This window comes from Barbus barbus (assembly GCF_936440315.1).
Source record: "Barbus barbus genome assembly, chromosome: 20".
NCBI lineage: Eukaryota > Metazoa > Chordata > Actinopteri > Cypriniformes > Cyprinidae > Barbus > Barbus barbus.
In genome coordinates this window covers 14,042,897-14,061,397 of record NC_136748.1, presented here as the reverse complement: position 1 = coordinate 14,061,397, position 18,501 = coordinate 14,042,897, and the positions used below count along the sequence as shown (strand labels likewise).

At 37.9% G+C, this 18,501-nt stretch overlaps 1 protein-coding gene across 1 annotated transcript in view; it reads left to right on the top strand.

Annotated features, from left to right (window-relative positions):
- The window catches only part of LOC306886230 (disintegrin and metalloproteinase domain-containing protein 12-like), a 104,876-nt gene that overhangs the window by 78,890 nt on the left and 7,485 nt on the right, over nt 1–18,501 (top strand). The window contains exons 11-12 of the mRNA XM_079443177.1: nt 4,611–4,759; nt 16,841–17,018. Coding sequence (XP_079299303.1) covers nt 4,611–4,759; nt 16,841–17,018 — 327 coding nt within the window. The remainder of the gene's footprint in view (nt 1–4,610; nt 4,760–16,840; nt 17,019–18,501) is intronic.

Here is an 18,501-nt window from a genome sequence, read left to right as displayed (position 1 = left end):
AACAAATTTTACACTTATCCACTAAATGAGCTCATTTCAAATTTGATGTCTGCTACAGGTCTCAAAAAAGTTGGCATGGGGGCAACAAAGGGCTGAAAAAGCAAGAAATTATTAACAATTATTATTATTTTTTTATTTAAAGGCAAACTTAAACACACGAAAAAATAAATAAATAACATACAGTGATACAAAAACTACACATCAAAAAGAAGAAACAGAACAATTCAAAAAATAAAAAATAAATACACTGAACAAAATTATAAACGCAACACTTTTGTTTTTGCCCCCATTTTTCATGAGCAGAACTCAAAGCTCTAAGACTTTTTCTATGTACACAAAAGGCCTATTTCTCTCAAATATTGTTCACAGATCTGTCTAAATCTGTGTTAGTGAGCACTTCTCCTTTGCCGAAATAATCCATCCACCTCACAGGTGTGGCATATCAACATGCTGATTAGACAGCATGATTATTTCCCAGGTGTGCCTTAGGCTGGCCACAATAAAAGGCCACTCTAAAATGTGCAGTTTTATCACACAACACAATGCCACAGATGTCGCAAATTTTAAGGGAGCGTGCAATTGGCTTGCTGACAGCAGGAATGTCCACCAGAGCTGTTGCCCGTGAATTGAATGTTAATTTCTCTACCATAAGCCGTCTTGGTCGGCGTATACGACAGCGTGTTCCGGTTCCTGCCAATATTCAGCAACTTCGCACAGCCATTGAAGAGGAGTGGACAACCTGATCAACTCTGCGAAGGAGATGTGTTACACTGCACTCGTGTTACACTTTGGTCTTGCCGTGTTTCATGGCGATCTTCAGCGTTGCAGGATACTGGAGAAAGGTCTGCAGGCCTGTCTCTTTCAGTTTCTTCCGTATTGTACTGAATGAACTCCGCTTCTTTGCCGTCACAGGAGAGAAGTCGGGGAAGAAGCTCAACATTGCACCGTCATTTGCTTTCACAGGACCGTGTCTTGCTTCATTAAGAATCAAATTCCTTGCAACAGTTTAAAGAGAAACACTCAAGGTTTGGAGTGATCCGTTGAAGCTCTGGAGTAAACTTGATGCGCGCGTTCGATCTCGATATCTCTGCCCGCAAGTGATGGGATCCAGATCGCCAGTGACCGTTTCAGAAATCTCCCAGCAGGCGGAGATTACTGCGTCTGCTGTGGTCTTGTAAATCAGTCACCTGCTGCTCGAGGGCATCCAGACGGCCAGTGTGTTCGCCGATCACTTTTTTCTGCTCTCTCTGTTCCCCGATTAAAAAGTCAACTTTAGAGGCTCATGAAAGCGTCACGTGATCCCCCAAAAAGCAAGACATTTTTTAAATATTCAGCTGGGAGAACATCTAGCAACTAATTAAGTTAATTGACATCAGATCTGTAACATGATTAGCTATAAAATAGATGTTTTAGAGAGGCAGAGTCTCTGATGGGCAGTAAAGATGGGCAGAGGCTCTCCAATCTGTGAAAGAGTGCATACAACGATTGTGGATTGGTTTACTTAACAAGTATACATTTATTTAACATTTTTTCTTGGTTAACATTGATGACACAGATAAGTATTTAATTAGGAATGCTGCCCATTTAAGACGGAAGGTATACATGTAATACTGACACACATTCAGTTTTCACCCACCTGTTTATGTTCACTTAAGCCATAACCGACTGTATTTATGTGAGATACTCTACACAATAGACATTTGGACTGCTGTGTTGTGTATTTGGGCACTGAGAACTGATCGTGTGCTGAGAACTGAAGAAGTGGAACACTTCTATCAGCGCGATTCCGCCTATCGCGCCTTCACTAACTTTAAGTTAATCGACAACGAATTGAGACTCCCGGGGAATGGGACGTCTGGTCACCCTATCCCTAACCCTTTGTGTGCTGAGGCCATTGTTTCAAATTGCTAGTTCGTGTTTTGGTAGCCTATCTGTCCACTGAGACTAGATATGCAAACGCGATGCCCCTTATTATCCTATGTCAGGGACACACATTTTGAAAGACAAGACAATTAAAGGCAGGGTAAGCGATTTCTGGAAGCCAATGTTGATATTTGAAATCACCAAAACAAACACGCCCCTACCCCCAAAGTGTCTCGCCCCTATTTTGATAGATCCGCCCCACATATACACTCACTGGCCACTTTATTAGGTACACCTTGCTAGTACCAGGTTGGACCCCCTTTTGCCTTCAGAACTGCCTTAATTCTTTGTGGCATAGATTCAACAAGGTGTTGGAAACATTCCTCAGAGATTTTGGTCCATATTGACATGATAGCATCACGCAGTTGCTGCAGATTTGTCAGCTGCACATCCATGATGCGAATCTCCCATTCCACCACATCCCAAAGGTGCTCTATTGGATTGAGATCTGGTGACTTTTGAGTGGCCATTTGAGTAAAGTGAACTCATTGTCATGTTCAAGAAACCAGTCTGAGATGATTTGAGCTTTGTGACATGGTGCATTATCCTGCTGGAAGTAGCCATCAGAAGATGGGTACACTGTAGTCATAAAGGGATGGACATGGTCATCAACAATACTCAGGTAGGCTGTGGTGTTTAAACGATGCTCAATTGGTACTAAGGGGCCCAAAGTGTGCCAAGAAAATATCCCCCACACCATTACACCACCACCACCAGCCTGAACCATTGAGACAAGGCAGGATGGATCCATGCTTTCATGTTCTTAAATCCCCTTTCTTCCCCATTCTGATGCTCGGTTTTGAACTTCAGCAAGTCGTCTTCACCACATCTAGATGCCTAAATGCATTGAGTTGCTGCCATGTGATTGGCTGATTAGCAATTTGTGTTACCAAGCAATTGAACAAGTGTACCTAATAAAGTGGCTGGTGAGTGTATGTAGCCTATGCAACCCAGGCAACGATTATTTCTGTGAAACATAAGCCGCTTTTCCACCGAAATTCCCTGGAACAATATGTCCCAGGAACTTTTTTTCCCCCAGACCTGTTGATGTCTGCATTTCCATCGCGATCTAAAGTACCGAGAAGATTAGGCAAATAGTCTGGTGACGTGACGTTAGGTCTGCGCCCGTTTCTCAATACCAAGTACGCAAATTTTGGATGATGCAAGTCCGGTAATTCTGCAAAGAGCAGCATACTTGATAACGTCAGTCAGCTTGCCTTGGCTGCTGCAATCTTTCTCACTGTATTTACAGACGAAATATATCAAACACCACTGCCTCTTTTCGTATAGTATACAGTATAATAGCCGCAGAAATGTAGTTCAGGGAACGTACATACATTACAATGAAACAAAATATTATATCACACATTGCCTGTTTTAATTTTAATTTTAACATATTAATAGAACAATAGAATAAAGACCAAGTTTACCCAAACAAATTATATCTTATGTTTAACCACTACAGAGACATCAGAGCCAGCGGCAAATGTCAGAAGGACTAGCCGAGGTTATGCTCCTCTCGTCGGGATACATGAGCACTGAGCGCCTGGTAATCGCATGGAGCTCACCGCTCCGAAATCGCCGATGCACATTTTCAAATAAGCGCTGTTTTTATAAATAAACCGCAGATTTGAGTTTTAAAAAACTACATTCTCGCCTGAAATACACTAGTCCAGTGTAGGCAGACTTTAGCTGTTGTGGCACGGCAGGTCCGGTCTAGATACAGTGTTACTCACCTATCGAGAAGAAACGTCCAATCGCAGGCCTTCCGCTCCTTGAGTTCTCTCCAGCGCTGGAAAGCTGATCCGATATTTACACGGGTCCTACTTCTTGCCTTATCGTTCCACAGACGTTTTCTTCTTTTGTTTTTTATCTGCCATCTCTATCTTTCTGTCGCTCGGCTCGGCTGTCCACTGAACGCTCTCTGCTCCATATCATGAGTAGACACGCCCCTTACTGCTGATTAGCTACAAGTTTGTTTTGGTACTCTGCCCCGACTCAGTTTTCTAAAACGTTTTTGAAAAATTACATACCCCACCTTTAACTTAGCCTATAGGATGTATATTGAATGTCCGGTAGTCCTCAAATAATATTTTAGTCCCGTCTCGTCTTGTTAACATAAATTTCGTCATAGTTTTTATCTTAGTTTTAGCTCGTCAACGTCTCTCGTCTTAGTCACAGAAGAATATTTTTTGCCATCGTCTTCATTGACGAAATTAACACTGGAAGCGCCGTCGTGTCCTGTGGGCCAAGGCTCATTTAAAATGGACTGTTTCAAAGTTAAAAAGTGTTCTATGGTCAGACGAGTCCAAATTTGACATTCTTGTTGGAAATCACGGACGCCGTGTCCTCCGGGCTAAAGAGGAGGGAGACCTTCCAGCGTGTTTTCAGCGTTCAGTTCAAAAGCCAACATCTCTGATGGTATGGGGGTGCATAAGCGTATATGGTATGGGCAGCTTGCATGTTTTGGAAGGCACTATGAATGCTGAAAGGTATATAAAGGTTTTACAGCAACGTGCATTTAGCGCACCAATAAAAGAAAAATACATCAAAGACGACCACAAACTCTTTTTTTTTTTTTTTGTTGGACAGTTTAGAGTGTGCAAAGTAATAGATAGCAAAAAATTGCAAAAGTAAATACAGCACGAGTAGGTCAAGATATGATATGACATCCTGTTGTTTCCTAGGACCACTCAGACAATCCTCTTGGAGCTGCTGTGACTTTGGCTCATGAGTTGGGCCATAACTTTGGAATGAACCACGACACACCAGAGCGAGGATGCGGCTGTAGGATGACCGTAGATCGTGGCGGCTGCATCATGACCCCTTCTACAGGGTGAGTATGTGCTATAGAAATGTATTTATAACTCACTTGACAAATCACAAACCTCTGCCAGTAAATAGGAATGTTTGAACAAATCAAATTCTAACTAGTCTTTGATAACCTCCTCTCCTGCTCCTGAGTGGAATACCCTGTCTGGATTTGATGTATTAATGCACTGCAGACACATCACTCTATGGCACAATTAGTCTCCGACAAGCCCTTTTATCTGGGGAACGGGCAAATCAAGCTCTCATCATTCATGTACACAAGAGAATAATCAGCCGTTTACCTGCATCTTATTGACCATGGGTTAATTAGCCGTCTCTCAGTGATGAATTAGTACTACATAGCCATACGTCACTACTGACGTGAGGCCGGTCTTGGATTGAAACTTGCTTGGTCCACTCAGAAATTTGTATTTCAGACATTTAGCCGTCAACTGGCTTCTCGTGATAACGTGCTTATTGGTAATGGTTTTCGGCATGCAGCTGGTCTCGGACATGGGTAAACACCAGGTTGATAAGGTGAGGCTGGCTCATAATGGGAAATTTCCTCTCCTTACATTTAGGCCAGTTTGCCTTATCAGACGATGAACCAGAGAGTCAGCCAGGATGGGGTCTTTAGATGTGTCGGTGGAGTTGGAGAATTGAGTGTGAATCTGCTGTCTTTGGTTGCTTAGTTCTGTGTGACTAATGGCAGGAAAGTGAAAGCAGGACAGCACTGATTGGCTGATGGCTTCACGAGATTGTACACAGTTGCAAACCTTTCTCTAGCACATTTCACTTTTCACTTTTCATTTAGTCCATTCATTTTCAAGAGCCCAAAATGATCATGAACTGCTAAAATGTTCATTACGATAAATAATTTCTGATTTATATTTTGCATGCAAAACAGTCAAATATACAATTTATTATGTTTCACATCTACCAAATGCTAACCAGCAACACCTTGGTATAATTAAACCGGTTAACTGTAAAATCAGTTGCATTTTTACTTTATGTAAAGTATACTAATGTTAAAAATGTTGGGGTTGATTACATTTTTTGATTTTTACATTTATTTGCTACATTTATTTGATCAGAAATACTGTTGTTTGTAATACTGTGAAAATTTTATTTTTTCCTGTGATGTAAAGCTGATTTAGCCATTGCTTCCCATTTTCAGTGTCACATGATCCTTCATTATTATCAACGTTGAAAATATGTTATGCTGCTTAATATTTTTGTGAAAAACATGCTTTTTTCAGGACAGTTTGATGAATAGAAAGTTCAAAAGAACTACATTTATTTAAAATATATGATTTTAGTAGCATTTGAAATGTCTTTTACTACAGCTTTTGATCAATTGAATGTTACCTTGCTGAATAAAAACAGTAGCATACATTATGAAGGATTTCTAATTTTTGCTAGGTATGAATTGAGGCAGTCCCCCAAAATTCTGTTTAAAAACTTTTTATTTTTAAAACAATTTTTAGACTTAAAATGCAACACTTTTGGCAAGCAAGGCATGCATTACCTTCTAGTGCTTTTGAGATATTCCAGAATCAGAATTGTGGCACTTGTGTGTTCAATCTAAAGAGAGGCTGAGGTTTACAGTTTCACTCATATCGCACAAGTCAGTCTCCAGTAATCATCTGTCCGCTTTCAGCTGTGACCGGTTTGCAATTTCTCTGCTGTGGCTGTCTTATCTCATAGTGGGGATATTTTTGTTGGACTGCTGCTCGACCCTGGATGACGGCCATAACAAACAGTAGAACCCTATTCTCCCATTATTTGTTCATATGACAACAAGACAACATGCTGGGAAGAAACGTCTCTGGGCTTTTTAAAGCTAACTTAGGGAAAAGGTCAGGAGAGGTGTTTTGTCGTCTATATAGCCACAGGTACCGAGGGGAGGTTGACATCATTTTTACTTTTTTCTTTAAAGATTCATTGCTCCAAATTCTCCAGCAGCGCAATGGATGAATACTTAAAAGGATGTGGCGCTTCTGCAAAAAGAAGGTGCTTTTAAAAGAATGCTGGAGTGCTAAAGCTTGTCCCCACTTTTCAAAATAGCTCCTCACACATTGTTCATTGCAGCGTCATCGAAGGGTTTTAAGGTCACAGTTTAACTGAAGTTTGGTATCTGCTTCTGATAGGTTCAAGTAGGGTTTGTCAAAGTGTTTGTTTTGCATTGTTTTAGGGGCAGTGCACATGAGTTTGTTGTATCAGAGAACCTGTGTACTATTGCAAAGTCAGGAAAATGCTGGCCTATTTTTCGCTTCCCATGGGAGAATCACAGACTTCCTTAGTTTATTCAGCCCTAAAGGCCAAAACTCACGGACACACGCGGTCTCAAAGACAAAAACAGATCTACTATATGCAAATATACCATAAGCTCATGCATAGACTAAAAAGTCACTTTCTTAATCAATGTTTTGGTCTTGTTTTAAGGATTTTGAGATATTTAAATACTACATACTAAATATATTTATTCGTTTTTCAGAAAATATACACTACTGTTCAGAAAATTTGGTGTAGGTAAGATGTTTTGTTGTTGTTGTTGTTGTTTAAGAAATTAATATTTCTATTCAGCAAGGATGTATTAATTTAATAAAAAGTTATAGTAAAGACAATTGTTATAATAGATTTCATATAAAAGCTGTTCTTTTGAACTTTCTATTGCTCAAAGGCTCCTCAAAGTTTTCATAGAAATATTAAGCAGCACAACTTTTTAACACTGATAATAATAATAATAAATGTTTTTGCACATCAAATCAGCATATTAGAATGATTTCTGAAGGATCATGTGACACTGAATTCTGGAGTAATGGCTGCTTAAAATCAGCTTTGCCATTACAGGAATAAACTACATTTTAGATATATTCAAATAAAAGTTATTAAATTTAATTAAATAAATAAAATCTTCTGATTAAATAAATGCAGCCTTGGTGAGCATTAGAGACTTCTTTCAAAAACATTTGTACTATTAAAATAAAATTAATAATCTTAATTTAAGGTAATGTATATTTTGCGAATAAAAAATCATAGCATCTTAAAAATATGCCTAAAGGATAATATTTGGTTTAAGGATAAGATAAATGTGCTGGAAAATTAGAGATAAATACTGACAAAAATTGGCAGATAAAAATATATTTGACACACACAGATGCAGATATAAAAACACATTCTTAGTTTTGATTTTCTCCATGTGTTTGTGTCCATGTGTGTATGTTTCCATGCTGTTTTGACTGCCTAAATAAACCTCCTGTAAGTTGGCTCTAACAAAGCACACAATCTGGCTCTGATTTATTTAGTTCCTCAAAACCCTTTTCTTGCTGTTGCTGGATGCGTTGTGCTGTTCTTACTCTGCAAGGATCTATTTTAAAGTTCAAACATGAGAAATTCATGATCTTGCACGCAGCGTTTTTTCTCTTTTTGACAGCTGCTGCGAACTCTCAGCCCCAGTATCCTATCTGCAGCATCGAACAAACAATACCATACGGTCTGAGAGATTCAGAGCTGGAAACTCAGCAGAATTGCAAATGAGAATGAATAAGATGGACTAACAGACAGGACAAAAAGACAAAACAAAGAATGATGGAGAGACAAAAAATAGAAATTTAGAGAACAGGCTAAAGAACAACCGTAGCTTAAACATAAACAGGAAGTTATTGTCTGCTGCTTAATGTTTTCAGCCAAATACAATTGCCAACATTTGAGCCAAACAACAGTTTGAGGAAGCTAAAAGCTCTTGTTTGAAAATGAATGGGGGAAATTGCATTGCCAAACATGGCGTCTCAAAGAAAAGGAACTCTTTCGATTTAGAAAGCCAATCTCACTTATGTATAAATCCAATTTTAAAATCAAATATTCCGTGTGGATTCAAAATTTTGAACCCCACTGTATGTTATTGTGTTTCCTCATTCAGTTAGACAGGAACAGACATGCAAAACTGGAAATTGCCGTCGGGGATGCAACCAAGATGACCGCAAGGCGGACTAACTTACTCTTGAAAGGCACCAAAGTACAAGCACAGCATATATCTTAGCTTGAGGTATAAGGCTCTCAGCGGGAGGTTAAACGTTGTGATTTCACTTCTTTAGGCTGTGCTTACCTCACACAATCTCTGCCTGTATCTTCACTACAGAAATGATGAGGAAAGAACGTTTGCCAATAATATTAAGCATGTCAGATGGCCTTTTGGAAAGAGCACATGAGATGCTATCGCTTAATGGGTATCGCTTTCACCTTTTATTATGGCGGCCACACACCAAATCCCAAATGACGGTGTTATCTTCTAAACGACAGGCAGCACAATAGAGCCCGACTTCGAATCAGTTTGCGTCGCCGGAGGAGGCTGATTAAACAGACATTAATTTCCTCATTTCGCACCTATTGCTGATAGCATAACAGCTCTAATAGGTCAAAGTCAGAATGGCGGTTTGAAAAAGTCTAGATGCAAATCACTTGGAATTGCAGCTTTTTTCTACCACTTAGAAACTGCCCAGGCAGGTTAATGCAGGTGTGTGTGTGTGTGTGTGTGTGTGTGTGTGTGTGTGTGTGTGTGTGTGTGTGCAAAGAGTGAGAATGTGTTTAAATATGTATGTCATTTATAAGTAATGGATTCAGTGAAGGCTCTTGGGGAAAAAGTGCCTGTGGTGACATTGTTGCAAAATATGTTGCTTCTTACATGTTTCGCAACACTTTCAATATGAATTGTCCAGTTAGGGGCACTTTATCCTAAACACATGAAAATGAATCTGGCAATGTTTTATTACTTTAGTTGTTGTACATATTGCGACAGTTCAGAAATGAAGATAATGTACCAGCTACACAAAACCCTTCCCTGAGGCTAACTGATAGTGTTAACAAAAGCAAACGTCACATAAAAATATATTTACTGATGCAACCATGCCATTTTAGTTTGGTTCTTTAAACTGTTTCATTGTTACTTGTGTGATGTTTTACCATGCTACCGAGCATGTTTACTATGTCAGAAAAGCCATACATAATGAGCTGGTTATGTCATGCAAATGTCATAATGCTTTAGATTACAAATCATGCACTATGGTAAAAGTGTTATGAAGTCATAACATAGTACTTTATTAATCTGTAACCTGCTGCTGTAATCATATTTTGTGTAAACAGGAATAAAACTTATTCGTGTTCATTTCAGCTGGAAAATGCTGTGAATTGTATGTCAAGGCAATGTTGGGGAAAGTTACTGTTAAAAGTAATGCATTACAATATTGCGTTACTCCCTAAAAAAAGTAGCTAATTACATTGTTACTTTTTATGGAAAATAATGTGTTACATTATTTTTAAGATACTTTTTAAATCTCTGCAGGGCTTGCTTGTTTTTTATATATAAAAAGCTCTTCTTTTACAAATGTAAAAGCCGTCTCACAATAAAAGTGAAATGAATACGCCTCAGGCTGAAAAAAATTAAATTATGTACAGTAGAGGGCGCAGCTTAAAACAAATTGCATGAAGAATATAACGCAGGAGAAGAAAGTTCAACACTATTCAGCAATAACAAAAATGAAACACAAATGTGCATGTTTGCTTAGTATGGTTGAATTGGATCATCGAATGTCAGTAGCAAAGACATGGGTTAATAAAATGGGAAATTAATTCATAAATTATATTTGTCTGAACATATTTAATTATTGCAGGTTTTTATAATATTCTGAGTTTGCATTTAACTTTTTATTCATTTTGAGGAATACTGAATCTGATTTTGAGCAGGTGAGATGAGTAAATGCATGTTCACATTAAAACTACAGTAAGCATCATGTTCACACATCACATAATGCCTCTGCACTTACTCCCGATTTCTCTCAATATGGCAACACGACAGCTGTCAGTCAAGACATGGCAAACAAAGTAACTGGCATTACTTATCTGAAAAAGTAACTCAGATATTTCCTTAATTAAAAAGTAATGTTACTTTACTCGTTACTTAAAGTAATCTGATTATGTAACTCGCGTTACTTGTAATGTGTTACCCCCAACACTGTGTATAGGTTTTGGTTTATGGAGTTTTGTGAAAAATATTTTTCCAATCAGCCTGTGTTGAATAGGTTTTCTGAGTGTTTGTTTGAACACTTTGTCATGCATGGGTGGGTGTATTATGATATCAGATGTCGTCGTGGTTTGACTGGGAACCAGGCTGCTCTGACTTCTCCCAAAATGAAATCTGAACGTTTGGAATTCTGTGACGTACTGTAGAGAGGTTCACACTAACAGTGTCCATGAAGATCGCTCGGGAATCAGGAATGCTCAGTTGTTTCCAGGAATACTTGGGTAATATGCAAGCTCAGCTGAAACAATACTCATCAGGGTGTGATTCTTCATGTGTGATTACTCACCATAATCTAAAACAACAAACGAGCCATATGCATCTCATGCATCTATTTGGACCTCAAGTGTACCTCAGTCAAAAGAACCAGGTTTGATAGTTTGGGATTTTAAATGGACAGTTCTCCCTAAAAGCTAAATTCTGTCATCATTTACTCGTCATGTCAGTTCAAACACATATGATGTTCTTTCTTCAGCAGAACACAAAAGCTTTTTTTTCATGTTATCCAAAAGAACTAAGGTGGATGTCAAGTACATTTTGGTCTATTCCTATTTTATGGCTTCAGACTTATATGAAGCCTAGAATATTGCACTTTTGTGAAACTTCTAAGGTGCATTGTGTCCTTTTTTGAAGCTTGAAAGCCTCAGTCCAAAGCAATTTACTATAATTGCATGGAAAAGGAACTGGTACATTCTTCAAAACTCCTCCTTTTGTGCTCCACAGAATAAAGAGGTCATACAGGTTCGAAACGGCATCAGGGTGAATTATTTTTTTATTTTTTTGAGTGAAGTATCCCTTTATCTACGTCGATCAGCATATGTTTGGTTGACCAGGTCTGACCAACATATACCAGCCTGCTAGTCTTTCAGTTTCTTTCATTCCTCTCCAATTGACTTGTTTTCAACATTTAGCTCTTGTGTTTTGCTTAGTGCAGTGTTGTAGCTGGTTGCGTCAGGTCTTTTCTCACCCTTGCCCTGTAATTTAAAGATCTCTAAAGCACAGCAGGTGCACTGGCCTCAGATCAGAGTTGCCAACAGCGCGAGCGAGTTTGATTAGAGCCATTGGTTTTCTGCAAACACTCAACATCTCACTGTTTCATAAATATATCAAAATGTTTAAGCACACTCATTTTGGAGAGGACAGCAGGCGTGTAATTTCAGAATAATTTACACCGTAATCAGCATCTGGGTTCATTGTTGTGCTCAATAGTCTTGGAAAAGATGTGGTTTCGCTTAGTGAGAATTATGAAGCAGATGCTTAATGATAGCAGTTAAAGTTTCAGATGCAAGCAGATCTTTGAGTTGAGAAAAGAGGCTTTGACAGGGTAGACTGCAGGAGTTCTCTGTGGATTTTTGTGCGTCTGTGGCTGTGATTTACTGGGATAAAGAAGAAAAGTGCAGTTCAGGAAGGAAGGGTTTGTTGTTTGCTCGAATTTGAATTCATATGGAGGGCTTTAGGGGTCAGACAAATGCTGGGAACCGAGCGAATCGTTTGGCAATCATGAAAGTTGAGTGAAGAGAAAAATTACGTGAAGGTTTAAGTTCACTCGCACACTTAACGTGTGTTTGTGTGTGTTTTTATGCATGTGCTCACTCTTATCCCAAAACCCTCCCGCAGCACTTTTTGACAGTGGACTGGCACACAAATCTCATGCTCATATGTGCCTCAAACCATCTCTGCATGCCAGGCCATACAAACCAATCTGGCTTTTGCATCCGCCATTCTTCACCACGCCAAGTCCGCTTAACCCACTTGACCTGATGCCAACTTCTGCCAGCTTAGCCTGTGCCATTCCAAGCTCTCTGTCCCCAATGTCAATCCCTATTTAAACCAAAGTCCTTTCCTCTGTCACATTACTATTCTGGCCCTCGCTGCTGCAAACGGCTCATTGCACAAACTACAGCACCGCTTAAATGTCATTTTTGGATCATGAGCTTTTTCTTAGGGTGTTTAAGATACAGTATGTGTCGCTTACATTTGCAAATGTCATGACTTTTACTTCCAGACGTCCCTACTGATTGGTCTCTTTCAACTGTAATCCCTTTAAAGGCGGCATTAAAACTCGCACGCGCTTGATTGTGCCCCAGCTTACTACCACACTGCTGGCATCTGTTGGATTTGCAGAAGACCAGGGGCTCAGTGCAAATCAGTGTTTTCGGGATAAATTGCTTGTTTCTGTTTTATTGTCACTAAACTGACTTTGTTGATTTGCAATAACACATTGAAGTCTCGATAGAGTTCTGTTTGTTTCTTTTGTGGCTGACTTATGATGGTGTATGTGCGGTCCTATAATAAAGAGAAGTCTAAATATGATCTATTTATTGTCTCGATTGTTTCTCTTAGACCAGGTATTTTAAAAATGAGATCTGAGGACCCCCGGGGTCTGAAGGGGGTTAACGTTATGTGTTATCAATTGCATATGTTTAACACAGTTATTTACAGATTTTTTCAAATGCTTACACATATTTTCAAAACTTTGCCTTTTTTCCAAAACTTTACACACAAATCCCAGAATTGCAGACAAAAAATGCAAAATACCTCAGGTTTCAGAAATTGTGTGACAAGGAAAGATTTTGCGTGTAAGCAGTTGAACAAACTGTAAATACATTTACTTAATTTACGAAAATCTGTAGATTAGTATTCATATGTTATGTTAAAATAGCTATATATAAAATATATTTATATCTCTGTGTGTGTGTGTGTGCGTGCGTGTGTGTGTGTGAAATTATAAGGGGAATGAATGAATGCACACAGACATTTTTCCTCATCTCTATATTAAACAATACATACATGCATACATACATAAATAATCAGAGCAGATCAAATTATATCAAATCAGATTTAGCAAGATACCAAAGTTTCTGATAAGTCATCCTTATGATTTATTTATTTACTTATTTATTTTGTTGTTGTTGTGGTTGTTGTTGTTCTTAGCTATGTCATCTGCAGTCATTTTATGTCATCGGTTGTTTCATTGTTGTCTGCTTTAGACATTTGAATAGAAACATCTGAGACAAAGTAGATACTTAAATGAAATGAGAGATACTAATGAGAAATACACGTTAGAGTCGGTCTGTTGTTGTTTTTTTAGGCGGGGTGCAGTGAGGACACAGGGTGAAGTATGAGGACAGACCCAGAAACCCCCTTGCAGGAGTCCGGAGTCCACCTCCATGCGCTTGGCTCCCACCGCAAAACCCCAAACAAGCGGTCACTTACCCCCAGGGAGCACAGATGTTCCCGGCAAACAGTTTCTCCTCCCCACACCTCCCTCCATCCTTCCCTCCTGTTTTCCTCTTTCATCTGCAGAGTTTATTTTGCTGTACTGGCACCGATGACAGAATGGCTTCTTGTCTGAGTCATGGATGTTTCATTCAGGCCTGTGTTCCTGTGTTTGCTCTCTAAAGGTGAGCGCTGAGGTTGTCTTTGATGAGCACGGGTGGCAGGGAAACAGTCGGTCCCAGTGGACAGAACTGAGATGTTAAAAGCGCGAGAGTTCATCAGCAAACTCTTCAAAGGCTTTAGGGTGCATGAAAGTGAGATGGATGTGACATACGTGTGGCTGCACACGTCTGTTTAAAAACCGTTTTTGATTTGGATGATAGATTGTGGCATTAGCTGGAAAATATTATTCAGCACTGAAGAGCTTGGTAGGGACGAGTAACCACTCTGTTGAATAAAACAGTATGAGTACTTAGTTTTTTTGCAGCATGTTATGTTTTGAAAGTTAGTGTTTTGTTGTCCCTATCAGGCAGGTTAACTAGCTTAACCAGCAAGAAATACTTGGTCAGCCAGCTCCATCATCAAGTTAAGTAAGTTTGGTTGGTCCACAAAGGCCTATAAAATTTTGTACAATAAATAATTCTATGTATGTATATATATCATTACATTTAAATAATCTGATTAAAATTTGTGTGAAAAATTGGACAGTGTTTCTTACTTGTATTTAAATTTCTTCTTGAAATTGTACATAATTTGTCTGTTCACCTGATTATTATGTTATATAATCTTACACTTTAAAATGGTCCTTTCCTAAAACATATATTTAAATAAAATATGAATTAAAATTAAATTAAATATAAAATTAGAAGCTGATGGGGACATCATAAAATAATATAAAATGAAATATATAAAATGTCACATATGTTCAATGTCACAAATTTGCTTACATTTGACAGAATATTTTTACTTAATTTTTCACCCTGACCATTCTTTTAAATGTTTTAATATGCTCCTTTAAATTACCATTTAAATATTGCCGAATCCTATGGCAACTTATTTTTTATATACAGGTATATATGGAAATGTCATGCTTTTTTAAAGTTTATTTCATATCGTTTTAGTTTATTTAAAAAAAAACATACGTATATAATGCCATGCTGTTATTACTGAACATAACCATATGCTGTTATTTTTCAGCACAGACATGCATGCATGCATGCACTATTAATCTGCAGGAAGAGTCACTTTCGCTTTTCGAAAACACACAAATTCAAGGACATCCATTTATTCAGCGTTGTGCATATTTATGAGTGCATAGCAAATACGCACTTTGTTGTTTAGCTTGTTTGTTCGGGTGAGTTAGTGAACTGAAGATACTGGCAACAGACCATGAAGCATCTTCTGCAGTGCTCTCCAGTGAGCAGAGCCCAGACCCAAATGAGATTCATTTGCTCTCCTCTCAGATATCTCACCTCGTCTCGCTCCCTGCCCGAGGCAGCCGCCCTAGACCGAGGCTGTCATATGATCGGCCGCTGCTCTGCTTCATCTGAAAGAGCTCGGTCTTTGTGTCCGTGGCCTCTACAGTGACTGTGGTCAGGCTGAGGTCAGGCCCAGCGCTGGTTTGTTTATAATCATGTATCGGTAGTGATGAATTAACATGAATAGTACCATATGGGCTTATGCTTGGTGATCTATCACGTATAGAAGACTCGGGCTTGAATGCCACGGTGGAAGGTCATATGCTAATTCGCTTTTTTTTGTTGTCATTTTTGTGCTTGTAGAAGTAATGCCATTAATGACTTTGGGAATTTGAATACTTGCAACTTTTTATGCTTGATTGGGTTGTTGAGATTATGTACCGTGGCCTCTTTTTCTCTTATTACTTAGTTATTGCTAAAATTCTTTTGTTTTAAAAATTGGTTTGGCTAGACATATATTTGCTTGGAAAGCTTTTTATTGGTTAAAATTACTGCTGAAAAGAGCCCTTGCATCAGGTCCAGGCTGGTTTATTATGGTTTGGAGCTGGTAGACCAGGACATGCTGTTAACCAGCAAAACAAAGTTAGTAAATCTGATTGACCTGCATGGTTTTTCAGATGAGAGTTGTTGACCTTTTGAGAAAATTAAAATTAAATATAAAATATAAAATTAAATAAAACCAACAAGTTAATAAAAAATCAAATAAACGATCAAATTAAAGATATAAAACTAAATTGAATTAAAAAAAATAATTAACATTCATTTTATTAACTTAATTTTATTTAATTTATTAACAAAAATAAATTAATTAAATATAAAATAAGAAATGGGGACAAAATAATAAAATAAAATTGTATTTCATTAAGTTAAGTTAAATTATATTTAATTTAATTTAATTTAATAATAAAAATGTAATAAAAAATAACATTAACAATAATATAAAAATATAAAATGTATTTAATTTTAAAAAATTATAAAACAAAAAAGGATTTGAACATAACTTGTATATAAAAAAAGAAGCCTGATATGGACAAAATAAAAAATAAAATATAAATTAAAACAAAATTAAATTAAAAATAAAATAAAATAAAATAAACAATAAATTAAAAATAGAAAATGTAAATAAATAACAAATGACAACAAATATAATATAATATAAATATAATGACAATAAAAATATAATATAAACTAAATATAAACTTAAGAAGCCTGATGGGGACAAAATAATAAAATAAAATAAAAATAAAATTTGAAGTAGAACAATAGAAAAAATACAAAAGAAAATATATTAAATGTATCTTCTCTTTCCCTTTCCTTTTCTCTTTGTGAACAGGTACCCATTCCCCACGGTGTTCAGTACGTGCAGTAAGAAGGATCTGGTGGCTAGTCTGGAGAAGGGGGTGGGCATGTGTTTATATAATATGCCTGAAGTCAAAATGCTCTACGGGGGACAGAAATGTGGCAACGGATACATTGAGGAAGGAGAGGAGTGTGACTGCGGAGAGCCAGAGGTATGAAAGACTCACACACATCAAAGACCTTTATACGTCACAACAAAGCAGGCCGCTGCTAGGATTAGCAGATCTGAACCAGGTCCATATCTAGTCTTAATATTCACAGGCTTAATCATGCTTTCAGTATGGTTATGTCAGTAAATATGTTCATATATTTGAACTATAGTCAGTACAAAATAAATATATTTTAAATATCTTATTTTTTAGTAGGGTCTTATAATTGTTCTTATTTATTTTACGCCAGCTTTATTTTTAGTTTTAAAATTAAATTAAAAGAGTTTCAGATTATTTATAAATATGAAATGGGATACATTTTATAAGGCTAGCTACACTAGTATTACTGAACATAAAAAAACCCTCAAAAGTACTGCTGAAAAGCGACTGCCGTGTCACTAATCTTATTACAGTTACTGCAGGGTGTCTTTGAAATGATTCATGGGGTGAAATTCCATTTACTTTTGAGTCATTAATGCCCTAAAACAGCTAAATATTCTGCACAGGAAAGTTTTATGATATAAACAATTCTGACCTATTCAAATAAATATTGCAGCTTCCGTCTGAGCTGTGGTGCATTTGTGATGTAAAAGAGCTGTTAGGACCCGGGTTTGAGTCCAGGCTACGTCATATGTGCAGCCTGATCCCATTCCACCTCTCTGTTCCCCTTCCTGCCTGTCTCCGCTGTCCGCTGTGAGCTCCAGTGATCTCACCAGGGGGAACGAGGGAGGAAGCGGGTAAAGAGCAGAGAGGAAGCTCAGCAGCGGGTCTTGAGTGTTGGGTAGAAGGATGAGAGAAGCCCATCCCCCCATCATTTCGCACTAGTTGACGGTAGTTTTAGAGAAAACAGCAGGTCTGTAAAGAGATTTCTGTGACTCTGAGGAGCAGTTGGAGCCAGCGGACTGACCTAACCCAGCCCAACCCTCCAGCACCTCTCCCAGCCCACACCGGGACCTTGTTAAGAGTGGGAGAAAAGGAGTGAAAGAGAGGAATAAAAAGTCCCATAGACATTTTTTGTGTGTGTGTGTTTTGTTGTATGGTGTATGAAATAAAATGTTAGTGCTTGAGGTCTTTATGAGCTTCTTGTGTATTTTTAGAGAAGAACAAATCTCTTCTGCTTCACTACAACAATAAAACATGATTTATAGTCTTCAAAATTCAGCTATCTCTCTCTCTCTCTCTTCCTCTCCCTCTCTTTTCTGAGATAAATGTCCTCTTTCCTTCAATTGTGCTTGGACTCTGACGTTCCCATCACTTCCAGTCTCGGGTCAGTGATGATGTCACTCACTTAGACACGTACACACATGAACACGGTTCACTGATACCAAGAGTTCAGAGTTTGAGAAAACAACATCTTTTTTTCAAAATCAGAACAATGCATGCACCACTAATTTAAACCAAACATGTCAACGTACTCCCATACACAAACCTACTGTAACATTTCCAAACATTTTTTTTTTGTTACCATGGATGCAAAGAACCGGTT